The sequence below is a fragment of the Carassius auratus genome, chromosome 5 (genome assembly GCF_003368295.1).
Source record: "Carassius auratus strain Wakin chromosome 5, ASM336829v1, whole genome shotgun sequence".
NCBI lineage: Eukaryota > Metazoa > Chordata > Actinopteri > Cypriniformes > Cyprinidae > Carassius > Carassius auratus.
Genome location: NC_039247.1, coordinates 23,919,699 through 23,937,341, shown reverse-complemented (window position 1 = coordinate 23,937,341; position 17,643 = coordinate 23,919,699). Strand labels below are relative to the sequence as shown.

General features: G+C 35.7%; 1 protein-coding gene across 4 annotated transcripts in view; it reads right to left on the bottom strand.

Annotated features, from left to right (window-relative positions):
• The window catches only part of LOC113082336 (tyrosine-protein kinase Fer-like), a 37,260-nt gene that overhangs the window by 3,005 nt on the left and 16,612 nt on the right, over nt 1-17,643 (bottom strand). For 3 of the 4 annotated variants that reach the window (XM_026254033.1, XM_026254031.1, XM_026254032.1), the window contains 16 exons: nt 17,343-17,516; nt 15,858-15,957; nt 14,140-14,323; nt 12,084-12,221; nt 11,800-11,919; nt 11,455-11,577; nt 10,194-10,383; nt 8,686-8,781; nt 8,397-8,600; nt 8,136-8,258; nt 6,772-6,828; nt 6,054-6,169; nt 5,814-5,908; nt 5,548-5,671; nt 1,557-1,711; nt 301-423 (listed from right to left, as the gene is read on the bottom strand). In XM_026254033.1, the coding sequence (XP_026109818.1) occupies nt 301-423; nt 1,557-1,711; nt 5,548-5,671; nt 5,814-5,908; nt 6,054-6,169; nt 6,772-6,828; nt 8,136-8,258; nt 8,397-8,600; nt 8,686-8,781; nt 10,194-10,383; nt 11,455-11,577; nt 11,800-11,919; nt 12,084-12,221; nt 14,140-14,323; nt 15,858-15,957; nt 17,343-17,516 (2,122 nt within the window). Of the gene's footprint in view, nt 1-300; nt 424-1,556; nt 1,712-5,547; nt 5,672-5,813; nt 5,909-6,053; nt 6,170-6,771; nt 6,829-8,135; nt 8,259-8,396; nt 8,601-8,685; nt 8,782-10,193; nt 10,384-11,454; nt 11,578-11,799; nt 11,920-12,083; nt 12,222-14,139; nt 14,324-15,857; nt 15,958-17,342; nt 17,517-17,643 lie in introns of those variants that run through there. The other variant, XM_026254034.1, reaches the window with a different exon arrangement.

Genomic DNA, 17,643 nt, shown 5'->3' with positions numbered 1-17,643 from the left:
GCTGTTTAGTACATACTGTGCAGTGCCTACTTGAAAGCAAACAAATTATGTGAAATACCTCAAGCATGAGAAACATTATAAACTCCAGTTATTCAGTGTCCAGTTATTTCAGAACTAAAAACAGTGGTTGCATTTTGTATTTAACTTGATTTCATTAATAACAGTGAATTTAGTATACATCATATTAATTAAATATCATTGAATTCATAAAATAATTTAATACAATAATAATCAAATGCAATCATTCAATGAAATCATTGAAATATTACATCGATCCAAGAAGTGGAGTTTGTTTTGTACCTTTTTCGACCTGTTCTCGAGCCTGCTGGTTGGTCATGCCGGGGTAAGGACACACTCCGAGACTGAAGGTTTCCCACAGGAGGATCCCATAACTCCACACGTCACTCTCCGAGCTGTATCTCCCTGGATAAACAACAGGTCCAGCATGACAACTGACTGCTCAGAGTGTTAAAAGTAACAAAGTGACAAACTTCTAGGTTACTGATAATTCAGGTGTGCAAACAAGTGAAAATAACAAAATGCACCACCAAAAATGGTCTACAATATAAAAACAGACATCACATGGGACAAAATGTGTTTTTTAGTTTTCTATCATGTGAAACTGCTACAGCAGTGGGGAAGATACATTAAAATAACACAAATTAATGGCAATGTTATTAATGATTTTTACCTTAAGTGTGTGCATTCTGTGATACGCAAATGTCCACTTACATGCATTCTATACAATACAAACAGCATGCCTTTTTACAGCAGATTTAGTAATGACCGTAATGATCTAAATATGATATTCAATTACAACAGTCAATTCAAAAATCAGCTTTAGTAGCCTGCTTTTAATGCCACACTCAAGCTCCCAGGATCTCGGCACATTTCGAGTCCGATGTGAAGATTTGCTCGGATTGACTCAAGAACATCTACGATCAGATCTGTTTAATTTGCGAAGAACCATTCTTTGTGATTTCTGTTTCAGTTGAAGAATAATGTTTCAACAGGCTCATTATAAAAAGATTCAGCTCATTTACAAATTGGAAATGACTATAGCATCTTTACTGCAGTGCAGTAAAAAGAACAAGCTTTGAAGTGTAGTGAAGTGAATGTTTCCCAAAATAAAAACAGTTAAACCAAAAATGAAAATTGTGGAATCAATTATTAACCCTGGAGTTGTTCCAAACCTGTAAACGTGTCTTTCTTCTACTGAGCATAGAAGATTATTTGAAGAATGCTGGTAACTAAACAGTCACTGACTTCTATAGTGTAGAAGTCAAAGACGACCAGCAGTTATTTGGTTACCCACATTCTTTTAAATTATCTTCTTTTATGTTCAACCGAAGAAAGAAACTTTAACAGATTTTGAACAACTCCAGGGTTAACATCTGATGAGAAAACTTTCGTTTATGGGTGAACGTATAAGGACTGTAACAAAACACCATGTAGTTTTCAAATAAGCCTGTAGGAGCTGATTAGCTGGATCAGGGGTGTTTAATTAGGGTTGAAGCTGAACTCTGACAGCAGCACAGACATCATGAGTGCTTTACCATAGTTCAGTGCTTCTGGTGCAGTCCACTTGATAGGGATCTGTTTCAGTCCTGATGAGGAGTAGATGCCATTGTCCTCCTGGCGGGACATCCCAAAATCGCTGATCTTCAGCACATTGCTCTCTCCCACAAGACAGTTGCGAGCAGCCAGATCTCTGCAAGATTTTGAGAAACACTGTAATATCACCTTATAAACAATGCAACACGTGCACCCTCAGCTCACAATCATGACTGTGACTGGACAAGTCACAAATCATCTATAGGAAAATTGGTCCAAACTGGTTTCAAATCAGAAGGCGAGAAAACTTCTGCCAACAGAATGATTGTCAGGGGCTGGAGCAAACAGTCTAGACCCACAAGTACAACTATGAACACCACCTTTTTTTCATCTATTCACCATCATGCCATCCTAGTATAAGATGAACATTTTTATTATATATTGTATAAAGCAAGTGGACAGTAACCAAAGAGTTGATGCTTCAAAAACCACACAAAGCGTTCTTGGGAGTAATCCATATGACCCTTGTGCAGGGGTCGGCGACCTACGGCACACAAGCAATAGGGAAAACTCCATAATGACGTACATTTTGAGGTAATAACTTCTCATAGTATTTCTAGCTCCTAACAGGCTGTGTGACTATTAAAGTGTGAGAATTATCTTGTGCTAGTGGTTAACCAGAAAAATAAAAAAATAGCACATCATGCCGAAAAGGTTGCCGAGTCCTGATTTAGGCCAAGCATCAACATTCACAAACCACTCTCCGCTGTTATTTTTAACAGAAAAAAAAAAAACAACAACCTCATAATCATGACTTTATAAGTTGGAAATAGGAAGTTTCCGATAGAACGTGAAGACAGTAGAGAAGAGCTTGCTCAGCGCAGTGGAGTGCACTGTTTTGTTAACTTTGTGGTTTATTATTTTGAGTCGTATGGGATCCGGTAACACAAGTCCCTCTCACAACATATTGCTTTACACATCTATCGCGTTTGCCACTCAGAAATATTCACTCAATCATGCAGCACGTATCAAAAGATCTGACAAATAGCTTTTTTATATTTAATTTAATTACATTAATGTTATAAGTTGAGATTTAGGCTACAATAAATATTTTAACTGCTACTCTGTAAAAAGAACACTGCTGTAAAAAGCACCTTACTTGTTTAAAGTGTTTGCAAACCAAATGTTATTACACTTTTGGTCATATAGCAGTACTTTAAAATGAAAAAAAGTGCACAATACACTACTTTTGAATGCATTATTAGTTTGGTGCATAAAAATGCAATTAATTGTGATTCATTTCAGACAATAATGTGATTAATCGTGATTATCGTGATTAAAAAAATGTTATCGTTGCCCAGCACTGATTTATTTATAACATTTATGATGTATTTATTTAATTACAACATTCACCAGGGTCAGCTATGGCCTTGCTCAAGAGTACCTTCCTTTTTCTTTATCTAAACAACTCAGCCACCCCAGTATAACATCAGGACCTCGCGGCCCCCTCCTTCACCATTTCTCTTGCTTCTTTCTGGTGGGGATTTTTAAACTGTGAAATGGGCTTTGGTGAATTGTGCTGTTTGAGGCCAGAGCCGGCTGACTGAATTCACGTTGCTCACAATTGAGTCTCAGCTCAGAAATGAGCTCTTGGCACTTTCACTGCCAGGGCTCTATCAGTACCCCGCTAAAATCCATTTACTATCAGACATGATCATGTTAGGGGGGCGGCAGTGGTTTGAGCACCTTTCTGTCAGATCGCCCCTCTCTTCTACCGCTCCCCCCTACTGTCTTTCCCCAACTCATGTCAGCAAAGCAATTTTTGGGATGTGACAACCTAATATGGTTGTGCAGTTGAGGATGTCTGCTCAGCACAAATGTCAGTGAGAGGCACAGCGAGGGCTGTAGACTAGACTCTTAAATCACTGGTTGGGGATGGAAGAGTTTATATACACCGTAAAACAAAATCTGTGAAACTAACGGTAAAATACTGGCAGCTGTGGTTGCCAGAACTTCGCCGTAAAAAATATGGTAGCAACATTTTTGGTTTACAGGCTTTTACAGTCAATCACACAAACACTAACCCCCATCATGGGGACACAAAATACTGAAATAATGCAACAACATTAATTTAACAACATTAGATGCAAGATAAAACCCTAATGTACCCAACTGACAAAAAAACTAAGAAGAAAGTTATTTCAACAACAACAAAAAACCCATAAATGTAAATTTTTTACTGTAAATTATACAATGAATTTTTCTTTCACACTTTCAAAAAACATATTTCTAACAGTATTTTATTGTAAAATTACATTACATGTAATTACATTTATTCACCATATACAATATGGAAACTTACTGTTAACCAATTAACAGGTTTACTGTAGCATTTTTACAGTCTTTTACTGTTAAAATCACAATCACAAATATAATATTTGTTAAATAATTGTTGAATCTATTTTAACACAATTAGAGAACTATTATAACATATCAAAAAACTAAAATAAATAACATTTATTTTTGCATAATTCTTTATGAATTTGATTGACAGCAGTGTAAGCCAATTGTTATTAAGGTTGTTAATTGTTATTATTTGTGCGTCTTTACCAACTCAGTTGGACTATAATTTGCAGCTGTGTTATAAAATGTTAGAAAAACAGTAGCAATGCATAACAATGTAAAAAGAAAAAAAAACTTTAAAATAAAAGATTAACTGTAACTATGTGAAATTCAAGGCAACGACTGCATAGCTCTACAATTCAAACAACACAATCAGCACACATTCAATAAGATGTTTCTTAATCAGCATTCAGTATTTTAGTTTTTAAATTTGGTTTTAAATTAAAAAAAGGTCTTTACCAGTGAGACTAAATAATGCTATATAAATACTTTTTCCAAAATGTTAAAATCAAATAATGGTGCGAATAAAACAAAGATGCAAGGTGTTTCATACATTCCAATAAAAAAACAAAACAAAAATAGGGTACTGATTTACATCTATATTTTTTTTACTTGAGCCAATGAAAAATAAATAACTTATCGTCTCAAGTAATAAAATATAGATGTGAATCATTACCCTAAAATGTTTTAATTGGATGAATGGAACACTTTTTTTCAGTGTGCTACAGCAGGTGATTTTTAAATCAAATTAAGTCGATGTAATTTTAAGGTAAAATAAAAATAAACATCCTAATGCAGAACTGACGTTTATTTATGGCTTTTCAAGCGTGTATGCAAGTTCTAATTAAAAAAACAAAAAACATTTCAGTTTTGTCACAGTTTAGTCCGTTTTGTTTCTCATCCAAAACGTGAGAAGTTGATCTGAACATCTCTTCACGGTCTACCCGTGTTCAGGGCACGGACCGGTACAGTAGACGCTCGCGCAGCTTCAGTCAGTGCGTGCAGGAAAGGCTCTTATTTGTGCGTCAGTACACCACCGGCTGTTCGCTTCCTGCTCTCTGTGCTTCAGACATGAAACTCTGCATTTGCAGTACTGATCGGCTGCCTGAGTCCTGCGCACAGATTTCAAAATACTCTTCCAAACAAATGACATAGCGAACGATTACAATGTAATCTGTGCACGCGAGCGCACTTCTGGAAAAATCGGCCGGAAAAAGACCAAAAACCTGATTCTGATTTATGGGTGGTCAACCGGTGCATCCCTAATTTATATTTAAGTAATTTTTCGCTGTAATGCAATAAAATGTACACAAATATTGGTTAAAATGATCCATTTAAATTTAGACTACAAGACAACATTAAACACTACATCAAGATAGATTACAGTAAAGAGAAACAGGAGGAAATCCTGGCTAATGTTCATGAAAAATAATGCCACAAAAATCTTGTACAACAGGCTGTTAAGATAATACAAAAATATTTTATATAATATTATTTATGTTCCTTTTCTTTTGATTTTAATCAAAGACACATTTTAGCTTGTGATACGTTGTATCACTACTACATCAGAACCATGTCAGTTTTTCTTACCTGTGTATACAGTTCTTCAGCTCCAGGTATGCCATTCCAGCAGCAGCGTCTAATGCAAACTTGACCAGTTGCTTTGTCTTGAGGTCCTCCTTTTTCTTTCTTAAAAATGATAAAAAGTCCCCGCCTGTTGAAAAACGGCAAAATAAATGAGCTACAAATATGCAACAAAACAAAAGAGACACCAACATCCCTAACAAGTTGATGACACTTGTAACGAGGAAGGGTTTCTGTGGCTAATGGCTGAAGCAAAGATCCAGTTTACTGACCTGGCACGAGCTCCATCACTATGTAAATGGGCTGCCGTTGGGTACAGACGCCTATTAACTTCACAATGTTGGGGTGATCATACTGCTTCAGGATCCTAGAGGTGGAGAAAGCATCAATGAATACGGACATGACCACATTATTTCATCATTTATCCATATCTGAATGAGGTGAACATTATTTCATGATGTTTGAGGAATGAGATGAAGTCGTAAAGCATATAACGGTGAAAATGGGTTCACCTGGCTTCTGAGAGGAACTTGATCTTCAGGTCTTGTGGAAGATCTTCCTTACAAGTTTTCACGGCCACCAGTGTTTTATCTCGCAGTGTTCCTCTAAAAACCTCACCAAAATTTCCCTAAAACATTTGGCCAAAAGCATTGTATTATTTTAAATATAAAATAACTAAAATAACAAGAAAAAACAACTTAACATGGTCATTAGTGAAATTTTTTAGTTTTACACAATCACAATATTTTTTTAATTGACCATGCAAATAATGCTAATAATGATAAATGAATATGATATTTATTAAAACTATACATTACAGTTCAAAGGTTTGGGGTTGGTGAGATTTTGTTTTGTTTTTAAAAGTCTCTTATGCTCACCAAGTCTGCATTTATTTTATCAAAACAAAAAAACGTAATCGTCTCAAATAATATCACAACAAATAGAAGTTTTCGATTTCAATTCGATTCATAATGTAACATGTATTGACAATTTTCAAATTAAGTAATCATTTTAATATGGTGATTTACTGCTGAAGAAACACTTCTTATTGTCAAGGTTGAAAACTGTTGTGTGATTTAATATTTTTGTGGAAACCTTTTTTCAGGATTCTGAAGAACAGAATTTATATCATTGTTTATACTTTTGATCAATTTTAAGCATCCTTGCTGAATAAAAGTGTTAATTTCTTTAAAAAAAAATTGAACGCAAGCAAAATGGATATGGACTTACTTTCCCAAGGAGCTCTCCAAGAGTGACGTCCTCATGATTGAGAATCCATTTCTTATCCTGAGCGAATAAAGAAAAACAGCAAATGATCTTCCTGCCACTTGTTCATTAATGAACTAATGCCTGGTGCAGAGACACACAGAAGAGAGATGCTGAGCGTCCTGTGAGTCAGTCACTGTGCTACTGCTCTGATGACTGATAATGATGTCACCTCATTCTCCAAAAGCATTCTGGCTTATCTTCTGAAGAGCTCTAAAAACCTCTTTTTTTATTGTGAAAACTCTACTTTTGCATTAATTTATTAACAATTTTATTTAGAAATTATTACACTATAATGATAACAGCGATACACAAAGATGCATGTTCACACAGTTCATTTTGCAAATAATACATAATTTCATTTCTATAGGCACAGAGGGTCAATTTTCCAGAATATTCCTTAAAAGCCACAAAACCACTTTTACTTTTAAACATGTATTTGTCTTTGAATTTTATTCTTTGTTTTTAACTGAACATTGACCCAAGCTGCTTTTACTGACACAAATAGTGAATGTAGTGTTGTAGGCTACGTTTGAGGAATCAGAGAGGTTCAGACAATTAAAACACATAAGAAAAATCCTTTTCTAAAATCTGCAGAAACAGTGGAAACCCTGATTTTGTTAGATTTTTTCCTGGATACTCTGAATCGTGAGTTAAACAGAAAACTCTTATCACTTATAAATGTCACTTTTGATTTATTTAATGCATCATTGCTCAATAAAAATTTATTTTAATAAAGAAAAAAAAACGTACTAAAACAAAACCTTTGAACGGTAGTGCACATGGTTTGGATTTTATGTCAATTAAATGTAATTTCTACACAGTCTGAACGTTTCCCAGCATTCACAGCGGTCTGATAGTGTTTCTTGCAGCCCTCTATTATGTCAGTAAAATTGTTCGGATGAGGTGTTTTAACACCTGTCATCAGAGGAACAGCATGGCGGGTAATCATCGCACCTGACGGATCCACACACAGACACACACTTCCTGGGGGGAATCCTGCCAGTGTGGCCCGCCATCAAGAAAGGAGTTCAAACTGATATTTTCTAAACCATAACAACCTTTTTCCATAACAAATCAGAAATCAACACACACATATCACATCACAGGACAGGTTGATTTGAGAAAACTGCAACATCAATTTAATGTTCAATGTTGCTGCCCATGTTAGCAAAAACAAGCAATGTACCCTTCTGAATTTCTGTGTATAAGACATTTTATGGCTGCATATTGGAAATACAGCGATAGCACTAGAAGTGAAGACATATCAAATGACTGTACTGAGAGTAGAACAGCTTGCTAAAATGAAAAGAGAGACGATGTTTCACCTTTATGACAGGGTTGAGGAGCACCACCCCAGATTTCTTGGTGATGACTTGTTTATTTGTGTAATGGTGCTCTATGAGCTGTGGGATGGTGGGGAAGCCAGTGCCTTCAAATCTGTACTGGTTCTGCAGACAGAAAGAGGCCAATGAAAGCAGACATATCTATATATAAAAATTATTTTTATTTTTTTTATTTGGGGGGGGGGTGGATGGTGACATTGTTTTGTGTGAGTGTGGTGCACACCTTTCTGATCATGTACTCACATCAGCAAACTGAATGATGAAATGTCTGCGCTGTCCGTCTGAGAATACAGACAGCACATATTCTCCAGGTTTGCCGTGGCTCTCGCGCACCAGGAAGTCTCCCTGCTGCTTCAGCAGCTCCTGGGCCTCTGTCCTGGGAATGGCACCATGATACCACTCTTGCTCGCCCAGTGGCTTTTCACTAGTGGGTATCACCTCAAAAAACTGGAGAGGAACAAACACAAGGAGGTCAAGGCAGAAATAAGGAGGTGTTGATGGAAAAAGCAAGAGACTCGAGTCTGAAACTTACTGATGAAGTGCCCAGGACAGACCTTGGCGTGCGGATGATTCCAGCGATGGAGTGTCTGAGGGTTTCAAACTTTGATACCTTGTCTTTGCTTTTATCCTGAAATATAACATATGCTTCAAATCACAAAGTTTTGTGGCACATTCATTAAGCACAAAGAGAAGGAAAAAACTAATAAATCAAATTATTATAGCAGAAATCCAAAATGTTTTTTCTAGACAAGGTACAATGATAATGTCATACCTTTTACACATATATCATAGAAATGCAATATTTTTGGATCTTGTACCATAGCAAAAACATAGCAATATGGTGCAATATGGTTTTATAAGAGAAAAATCATACATTTAGTATTCAAGTTTATTTGGACACATACATTTGAATGGAAATTTAGAAGAATTTATCAGACACATTTTTAAAGGAATAAAATAAATCTCATTTACAAATCTCTGCAATGAAAGTAAAAATGCATTACCAAAAAAAAAAAAAGCAGTAAAAAAGTAAACGGAGAACATACTGCCCTCTTCAGTCCACTTCAACACAAGCATCATGTCAAATCACAATAACTTCATATTTCACAAAAACTGCACATATATCATGGAATGAAGTCATAGGATACATATTAATATTGTGCTGGGATGCAGTTTAATTTTATATTTTAATTAGGAAAAAAATGTTTTATTATCCATTACAAAAATGACTTAACCTTCAACATGCTACTTTTTCTTTCTTTGTGTGCATGATTTATAATTTATGATTTATTGACCAGGAAAAAAAAAAAAAGTAGTTTTGTTATACAAATTTACATTTAAACATTTATAAGATGGCTTTATACAAAGCAACTGACAAAAAAGGGATACGTCCTATCTGATATTTTGCCCTGGTGATGTTGAGAGCGGGACTCCGTGAACAGTTTGGGACAACAAAAGGGGTGCTTGGTTTCAGGAAGTGTGAGAACATCTATGCTAGCAGTATCATTTATCGGCTAGCTATACACCTGCAGCTGAACTGTGGTTTGCCTAATCTCTGTTAAGATACTCAAATACAGGGACATTTCCCCAACAACTTTTGCTAGAGATGTACTTTAATTTTTTGTACTTACTAGTACTGATTACCGATACCTGTATTGTCCTTGTGTTTAAAAAATAATATAAACTATTGGGTAGAATATAAATAATAATAAAAATCTCATGAGTTGGCAACATTCGTTTAGGTAATAGATATTCTGTTATTTTCATTGATATCGGTTATGATACAGATATTGCTAATGTTTGCCATGGCCAATTTTGTCCTCAGCAATTTATGAAAGCCTGAAGCTTACCAATCATTATATCACAACTAATGTAAGTAATGAAATTACAAGTCAAAAAACCACCGGAAATAGTCCACCATCTGGTCACCTTTGGCATACTTTTTTCAATGTGCTATGATTTAGCCACATTTCTAATCTCTGTACTCTTAAAAAAAAAAAAGATAGTTTGTGAATTGGGACGCAGCTCTAAGTGCCTTACCATTGAGTTGACAGAGCGGGCGTCCTCTTCGTAGTTGACGACAGGAGGTGGTTCTTTGCCCTCGTTCTCTTGCATCTTCTGTTCTAGTAGTTCTCTCTGTGCCATTAGATTGGCCTCCAAACAGCGCAATTGCTGGACCGTCTGTCTCAACTCCTCCAGAGCCTGCTTCTGACTGAGTAACATCACCACGCTGAAAAGAGAGAGAGTTCAATCCACAACGAATGCTTCCTGTTAATTCCTTTTTAAGGATTTTTTTTATGTTATGTCAGAGGCAGAAGCACTGTCAAGGTTATTTCTGTAATCAATTCTACTCTAAGCTGAAATGCAACTTTTGTAAAGGCCAAATGAAGTAGTTTTGCTTTCACAGGGAAACACACAGCGTCTATACGACATGGCAGTGGCGGCGGCAATAATACTACAATGAGAATAAAAGGTAAACCTTATATCTTTGCAAATCTTCTCACATAATGACAGAGATATGTGGGGGTGTGTTAGAAAGAGTCGTTTTAGCGAGGTGTGGACGAGTGTTACATTTTATAAAGAATATCTCTTTGGATTTGAGACTTTAGTTTTTGCAACTTTACAGATCTTCTTTATGCAACAAGAGCTTGTAACACTCCAAAGAGAAAGGAAAAACTTAAAAATCGCATCATATGACCCATTTAACATTTAATTTGAAAAGGCCTGTTTCACAAAGCACACGTAGTTACAACACAATGTCATGAATTTCATTTGATTCATTTGATTAGTATAATATAATACAATATAATACATGGTGTGAAACAAGCCAGACCATTTGATTCTGATTTCTAAAAGGAGAGAAAACCATCCTAGACCTCAACCTTAACAAATATGAAATTTCATCCGCAACCAAGAAACATCAGTACAAATGTGAATAAAAAAGCACATACATAAGATATGTATCTTACTTATGTATGATTAAGTCCACAAAGGGTGGGAAATTTTAAAAATGATTGCATATATCAGCACTGAGTTCAGTTGGCTAAACTGGCATGGGGAAGTTCAGGTGTAGAGCTGAGCAGCACTAACACTCATTTGCACAGGTGATTGTATCAGCATCTCTTGTACTGGATTAATACCCAGCAGACCTTAAAGAATGTGCCAAAGATGGACAAATCCTCATCATCTATCCAGCACACCAGCACAGTTCACTGAGCTCCATCAGCCTGAGCCCTTTTTATCTGTGCTGAGGTATTTATAGGCATACTGTGTAGAGGCTAAAGGAGGTTCGTTCTCTTACTCTGATTTCTTCTCATATTTTTTGGTAGCTTCCTCTATTTTGTTCTCCAGGTCCAGCATGAGGTCCTCTTTGCTGTGGAGACTCTGCTGGGTTTGAACCAGTTCCTCTGAGGTGGACTTCAGCCTGAGATCAGTCAAACACACATCTTCAGTACTTTATCTGCCCAATCAACTGGTGGCACTAAAATAGCTGTGCTTATTGAATATGGAGACTGCGGAAAAAAGACTAAAACTCACTACTGTTCAACTAACGTTAATATCACCAAACATAAGGACTGAAGCATTTATGCAAATCTTCCATGTATACAGCTAAGATGAGGTGGTGACTGAGAAATGAGCAACTCACATAGCTTGCAAATTGTCCGCTGTCAAATTATTCCACAGAATCTCATTGGCTTGAAGATTCTCTGTTTCTTCTAATAGCATTGCGTCAAATTCTACATTTGGTTCTTTGGCTTCTGGCAATCTGTATGAACAGAAATGGAAAAGATCTCAGAGATAATTTTTTTTTTTTAAAATTAAAAAAAAATTGTCCATTTACATTATTATTTAAAAAAATAAAAAAAAAAACATTTTTTTTCTAATTTACACATATGCATTATAATTGATTTTAAATTTTAATTGTCTTACTTATAAATTTCGATGAAGTTGTCATACTCTGACAGCGGATCGATTTGGTCAATGGAAGTGTGTATTTCTTTGTGGACCTTCACTATTTCATCTGTTAACAGGCTGGTGATTTCACTGTACTCCTCCAGAATCCCCTTACTAGAGTAAAAAAAAAAAAGAAAGAAAAAAGATGAAAGTGAAAATCATTGTTTGAATCCATTTATACTTAAGGGAAGAGTTCGGAACATACCTATTACTTTACTGATTAGTAAAACTAAAAATCTATGATTGATAATTTTTCTAATCAGTGGTTTTGAATATATAACTTTCCCCTGACTATATTTCCAACACTGACGAGATGTCTGCATTGTTGTTTGACCAACTCTGAACGCTCATACATAAATTAATCCCAAGAGGGCCCTTAGCAAATGTTTCCTTTGTGTGGATTAATCTCCACATCAGATTACAGCAAACTCTGTGATTAAAAAACAGCTTAAAAGAAAAACTCCCAAATAGACTTTTGTTGTCTGCTAATCCTCTGACAGCTATGAGACTGGGGCTACATCATGCTGTAAGGTCTTTAGTGCAGCTGCGCTGGTTGTGCAAGGTCTACAAGAAAAGATTTAAATACACGTGGCAGTCCAAACAGTTCATGACACAGTACACAGTATAATGCGAGGACTACACTGCCCTCTACATTTCAAGAGGATGCTGCCTCCTCATGTCAATGCTGAAAAGGTCATTCTTACATAAAAAAAAACTAAACTTTTATGATTTTCGAATCAAATAAACCGATATATGGCATCCCGATTGACCCTCATGACTCGTTACATCGCTTGAGCATCCAAATCCAAATGCTTGAGCATCCAAATCAACATATTAAACTGAATGGTCTAAACATGTAAGACAAAGAACTGGAGTAAAGGCCACTGAAAATTCAGCTTCCCAATCACATGAATAAATCACATTTTACAATTTATTCAAGTAGAAAACAGTTGTTTTAATTTGTAATAATAATGTTTAATAATGTATTTTTTTATATACTTCTTGAACATAAAAGATTCATTCAAAAGTCTAACCAAACCCAAAAATTCGGAACGGTGGTGTTAACTATCTAGTTATATTAGGGTTGCACTGGGATGCACTGATATGAAGATTTTGGCCGATACGGATAACCAATCTTTTATTTATTTTTATTTTTTTTTGAAAGCCGATAACTGATATGTTGGCCGATAAATCTATATCCAAATTTTTATGTACTTTTTGAGAGCCTAATTACGAGAAAAATCTCATCATTAAAAGCCACATCCCAAACACTTCAACATAAGCAGCCATTTTCAAATTTCATCATAAAAAAAGTCTTACAAATAAATAAATAATGCAAACAAGTTGTCTCAGGTCAAGTGTTTCTGAAGGATATAATGCATTATTTATCGGCTTTACAATATCGGCCAAATGTTCTTATCAGACTGATACCGGTAACAGAAATAAATTAGCATTTATCGACAGATGCCAATATGGTGGAGGATATATCGTGCATCCCTAGTATTTACATTTATTGGGACCCTGAAGGGGAAATTCTAGACTATTTTTTACATTATAACTGTGTGTTTTGCCTAAATTTATTACAAAAATAACTAACTTAAACTACACATAGCCATAATATGAACAACGGATCAGTAGTTATACCGATTTAAGTTTCACAGGCCTTAACTAGACAACATTTTCTTCAGTTCTAGAAAGACATGACAAAATTTAAGTTCCTTCCTACACCTAGAAAATTAGTTGTACCTCAATATGACCATTTAGACAATGTCACAATTCAGTAACAATGTAGGTTTATCTTATTTTTACTTTTGAACCGTCTTCTGGTACTTAAGGTTCCTTTGTTTTTGATGGACAGGTTAAAATGATTATCTGTTGTAACAGACATGTGGCATGTGCTCTAGACATCAAAATGTATACATACATTTAACCTTTTGGCAGAAGCTTTTATGTAAAGCAACTTACATTATATTTGAGCTACAGGAATGCTTAATAGTGGGAAAAACCCAGAAGTGCAATCTGGTCCACTCACAGTGCATTGATCATCTCCTCCTGCATCTTCTGCAGGGAGTCCAGCAGCAGAGGCACTGCAGTCTCATGATAGTACTCCTGATGTACCTGTGCACTTTTCACTGCTAGCACATACTGGTTGTGCAGGTTATGTAGCTTCATGGTAGCTTTGTCATAACGCTCACGGGCTTTCTCTGTCTCTTTGCCTGACAGGGAGACAGAAGGGGTTGAGCCGGTTAGATGAGGGGTTATAGCAGTCAACTTGTAGCAGCCTTTGAGAAATGCAGCTTTGTTATACGAGTAGTTGTAAACCGTGGTCAACCGATATTGTTTTTTTTATGCTCAACACCAGTTTGAACACTAGGACTTGGCTCTTCCGAATGATTAAAAAAAAAAAAAAAGAAAAAAAAAAGCAGCATTAAAATAAGCTAAAACCAAAATCAAGATGTAAACTGACATTATATTTCTTATTTAATTTTTTCCCTCAACAACTGTCACTTTTACTTAGGAACCAATCCTACTGTCTTGAAAAACCTAGAGATATATATGAGGGGGATTTCTGGACCTGAAAAAAACAAAAAAACAACAACAAAAAAAAAAAGAGTAAATAAATATAAAATATATAAAATCTTAAAAAGCTATATTTTATTGATAGTAATTACTATTTAGTGAAAAAAAAAAAAAAAAAAAAAAGCATAATGTGTGTAAAAGTGTAAGCCCTGAATAACATTCAGTTAGTGAATCTTCTGGAATTCTAGCATTTATGTGAATGATTTATAATTATTTTACAGCTATTTTAATATATTGGCTAGAGTCGAAAAATACAGTACTCCACAAAAAAGTATTTACTTTTACGGTTGCAGAGCTGCTCAACACAGATGGCTGATGTAAGGGATTGTTCACCTAAAAGCTGCACAACACAAAATATGATATTTTGTAGAATTTTTGCAATGCTTTGGTCCGTACAATGAAAGCTTATGGGGTCCAAAGCAACACTGAACCCCACTGACTTTCATTTCACACACACACACATACACACAAACACACACAAAATCACTAAGACCTTCTTAAAAATATATTTCGTGTTCTGCAGAAGAAAGTCATACAGGTATGGACTGACAAGAAGGAAATGGCAACCAAAATTAAACTGACAATCCTACAGTGCAGATTACAGTAATGGTTCTCTGTTTGTTTTGAACCAGAAAAAAAAACAATAAATCACTCATGGTTCAGTTAGAGAGTCATCTGTGAATTCAGTAAGGGCTGATGAGAGTCTGAGAGCCTGTCCCAATACAAACACTTGAGCACATTTGATCCTAAATGTTTAAGCGGGTATGAGGACCACAAGTGTGTGTACAACTTGTGATTAGCCGATGGGGCACATTTACAGCACACTGGTGTAAAATTGCAAGTAAAGTGCATACAGAAGCTTTATTAGGTTCTAACTTTCAATACCATGCAAATTAATGAATGATTGAATGCATTAAGTTAATACTGCTCCGATCATTAAGCAGAACTTGGACAGTCTTGCACACTTACTTCGTGTCACATGCATGTGCTATCAAGTGGGCAGAGCCAAAAGAGGGTACTGGCATAGACCCCGGTTTTAAACTTGTAAGCCTAAAACATTTGCATCTATTTGACTCTTCAAAAAGAATTGGTTCATAACAGTCATTTTATTTTTTAATCAGGCATCATAACATTTTGAAAGAATGATCAGAGAATGAAAACACAGCTCACCTTTTGCAACAGCTTCCTTGTATTTGTCTCTTGCTAAAACAGCATCCTTAGTTAACTGCCTGTAGTTGCATTTTAACTTCTCAAGATCGCTTTTGGTTACCTGTGAGGGACAGAAGCCAAGTCAAAACTGATCTATCACACTGGTCCTGTTTAGACCAAATCATGGACGTAGATCGCTATAAGGTCACCGAGCCAACCAAAAATAAAATTTGTTCTATGAATGTCTAATTTGCTGTTCAAAACTCATCTGTTGCCAGATCCACTTATTATAAGCATCTTTGGACTTGTCTTTTCCACTTAAATTTACATTTTAAAAAGTGCATAAAGTGGGACGTTACAATTTATGGTTAGTGATATCTTTATTTTATCTTATTTACAAAGTATTTTAACAAATTTCAGTTTTTTTTTTTTTTTTGGTTTTTAATCTGGCAACACTCCAACGCCAAACCTGACAGCAATCAACAAGACCCACGGACAGGTTATTGCTGACAGGGTACCACATTCAGTAAGGAAAACTAAATGAAATTATCCGTCAGAAACAATCAACACGATCAAAAACAGTAGCATTTAACATTAGTACACAGATCTGTAGAACAAGTTACAGAGAATGAAGTAAAATATGCAAACACTAGCCATGAAGAAGTCTACGCCATTTCATTCATTATAGTAGTTCAAATTTTCACAAAGTCAAGCTAAAATCATCCATATATCATCTATATAGCAATAGTTACGAATGAAAACTATAACAGTAATATGTATTTTGCATGAATAATAAACAAGATACATTTATCCACCCCTAACATACAGAATGAACAAATTTTAAATGCAATAAATTTGGTATAATTTTCATCCATCCAAAACAGAGAAAACATCTTTCACAAACATCTACATATCTGTCTCTGACATGATTGTTTTGTGTATATATGGAGCTGTACTTGTAGGGGTTTATTTAACACGATTCTTAACCCCTCCCCAGATCTCACTCGTTTTCAAACCCTGGTTACGCCCATGCACCAAATACTGAGATGCATTTTCAGTTATCCAATCACAAGTAATCAGTAGTCGAGATGAATTATCCTTTACACTGACCTTAACATGAGTTTTAAATGTGACCAAATGTTTTCAGACTTCTACACACTCACCATCACTTTCACAAAGCACCGAGTGCAATGCATGAATACACAAGATTTTGGTGAATTGAAAGGACACAAATTGTAATAGCGATTTCAATTGTAATCTGTGTGTTTTTGTACAACATAGCAAATTTGTAATCGATTGTTTGGGGGTTTGGTGTGCTTTTTCAAAACACATCTCATACCGTCTTTTGTGGTTGTTCAACCCACTCTAATTAGTTTTCGATTACCTCTGGAGGGGAAGATAGTGGACAAGCTCAAATTGATACACCAGTATTTAATGTCATTCACTTGTGATCGGATTAATGAAAACAGGGCCACTGATGTTCTCTGAATCTTTATAAAAGCTCACCTTGTGCATCTCAGACTCGAGCTGCTGGTGTAGGCTTTGGTAACTCTTCTTCACCTGCTGCTTGTCTTTGATCATCATTGTGAGGCGGTGGAGAGGCCCTGAGTTGAGCTCCTCAGCGTGACACTTCATGATCTTGCTCAACTGCTCTGTCTGCTGCACCATGTGAGTCCATGACTGATAACAAAAACCACATACCAACATACACAGAGACAGAATAAGAAATGTGGTTAAGGTAGTGTGAGAAACAAAGAGATAAACAGAGACTGAACAGGCGAGACAAAAACAGGTTGCAGAGTGACTA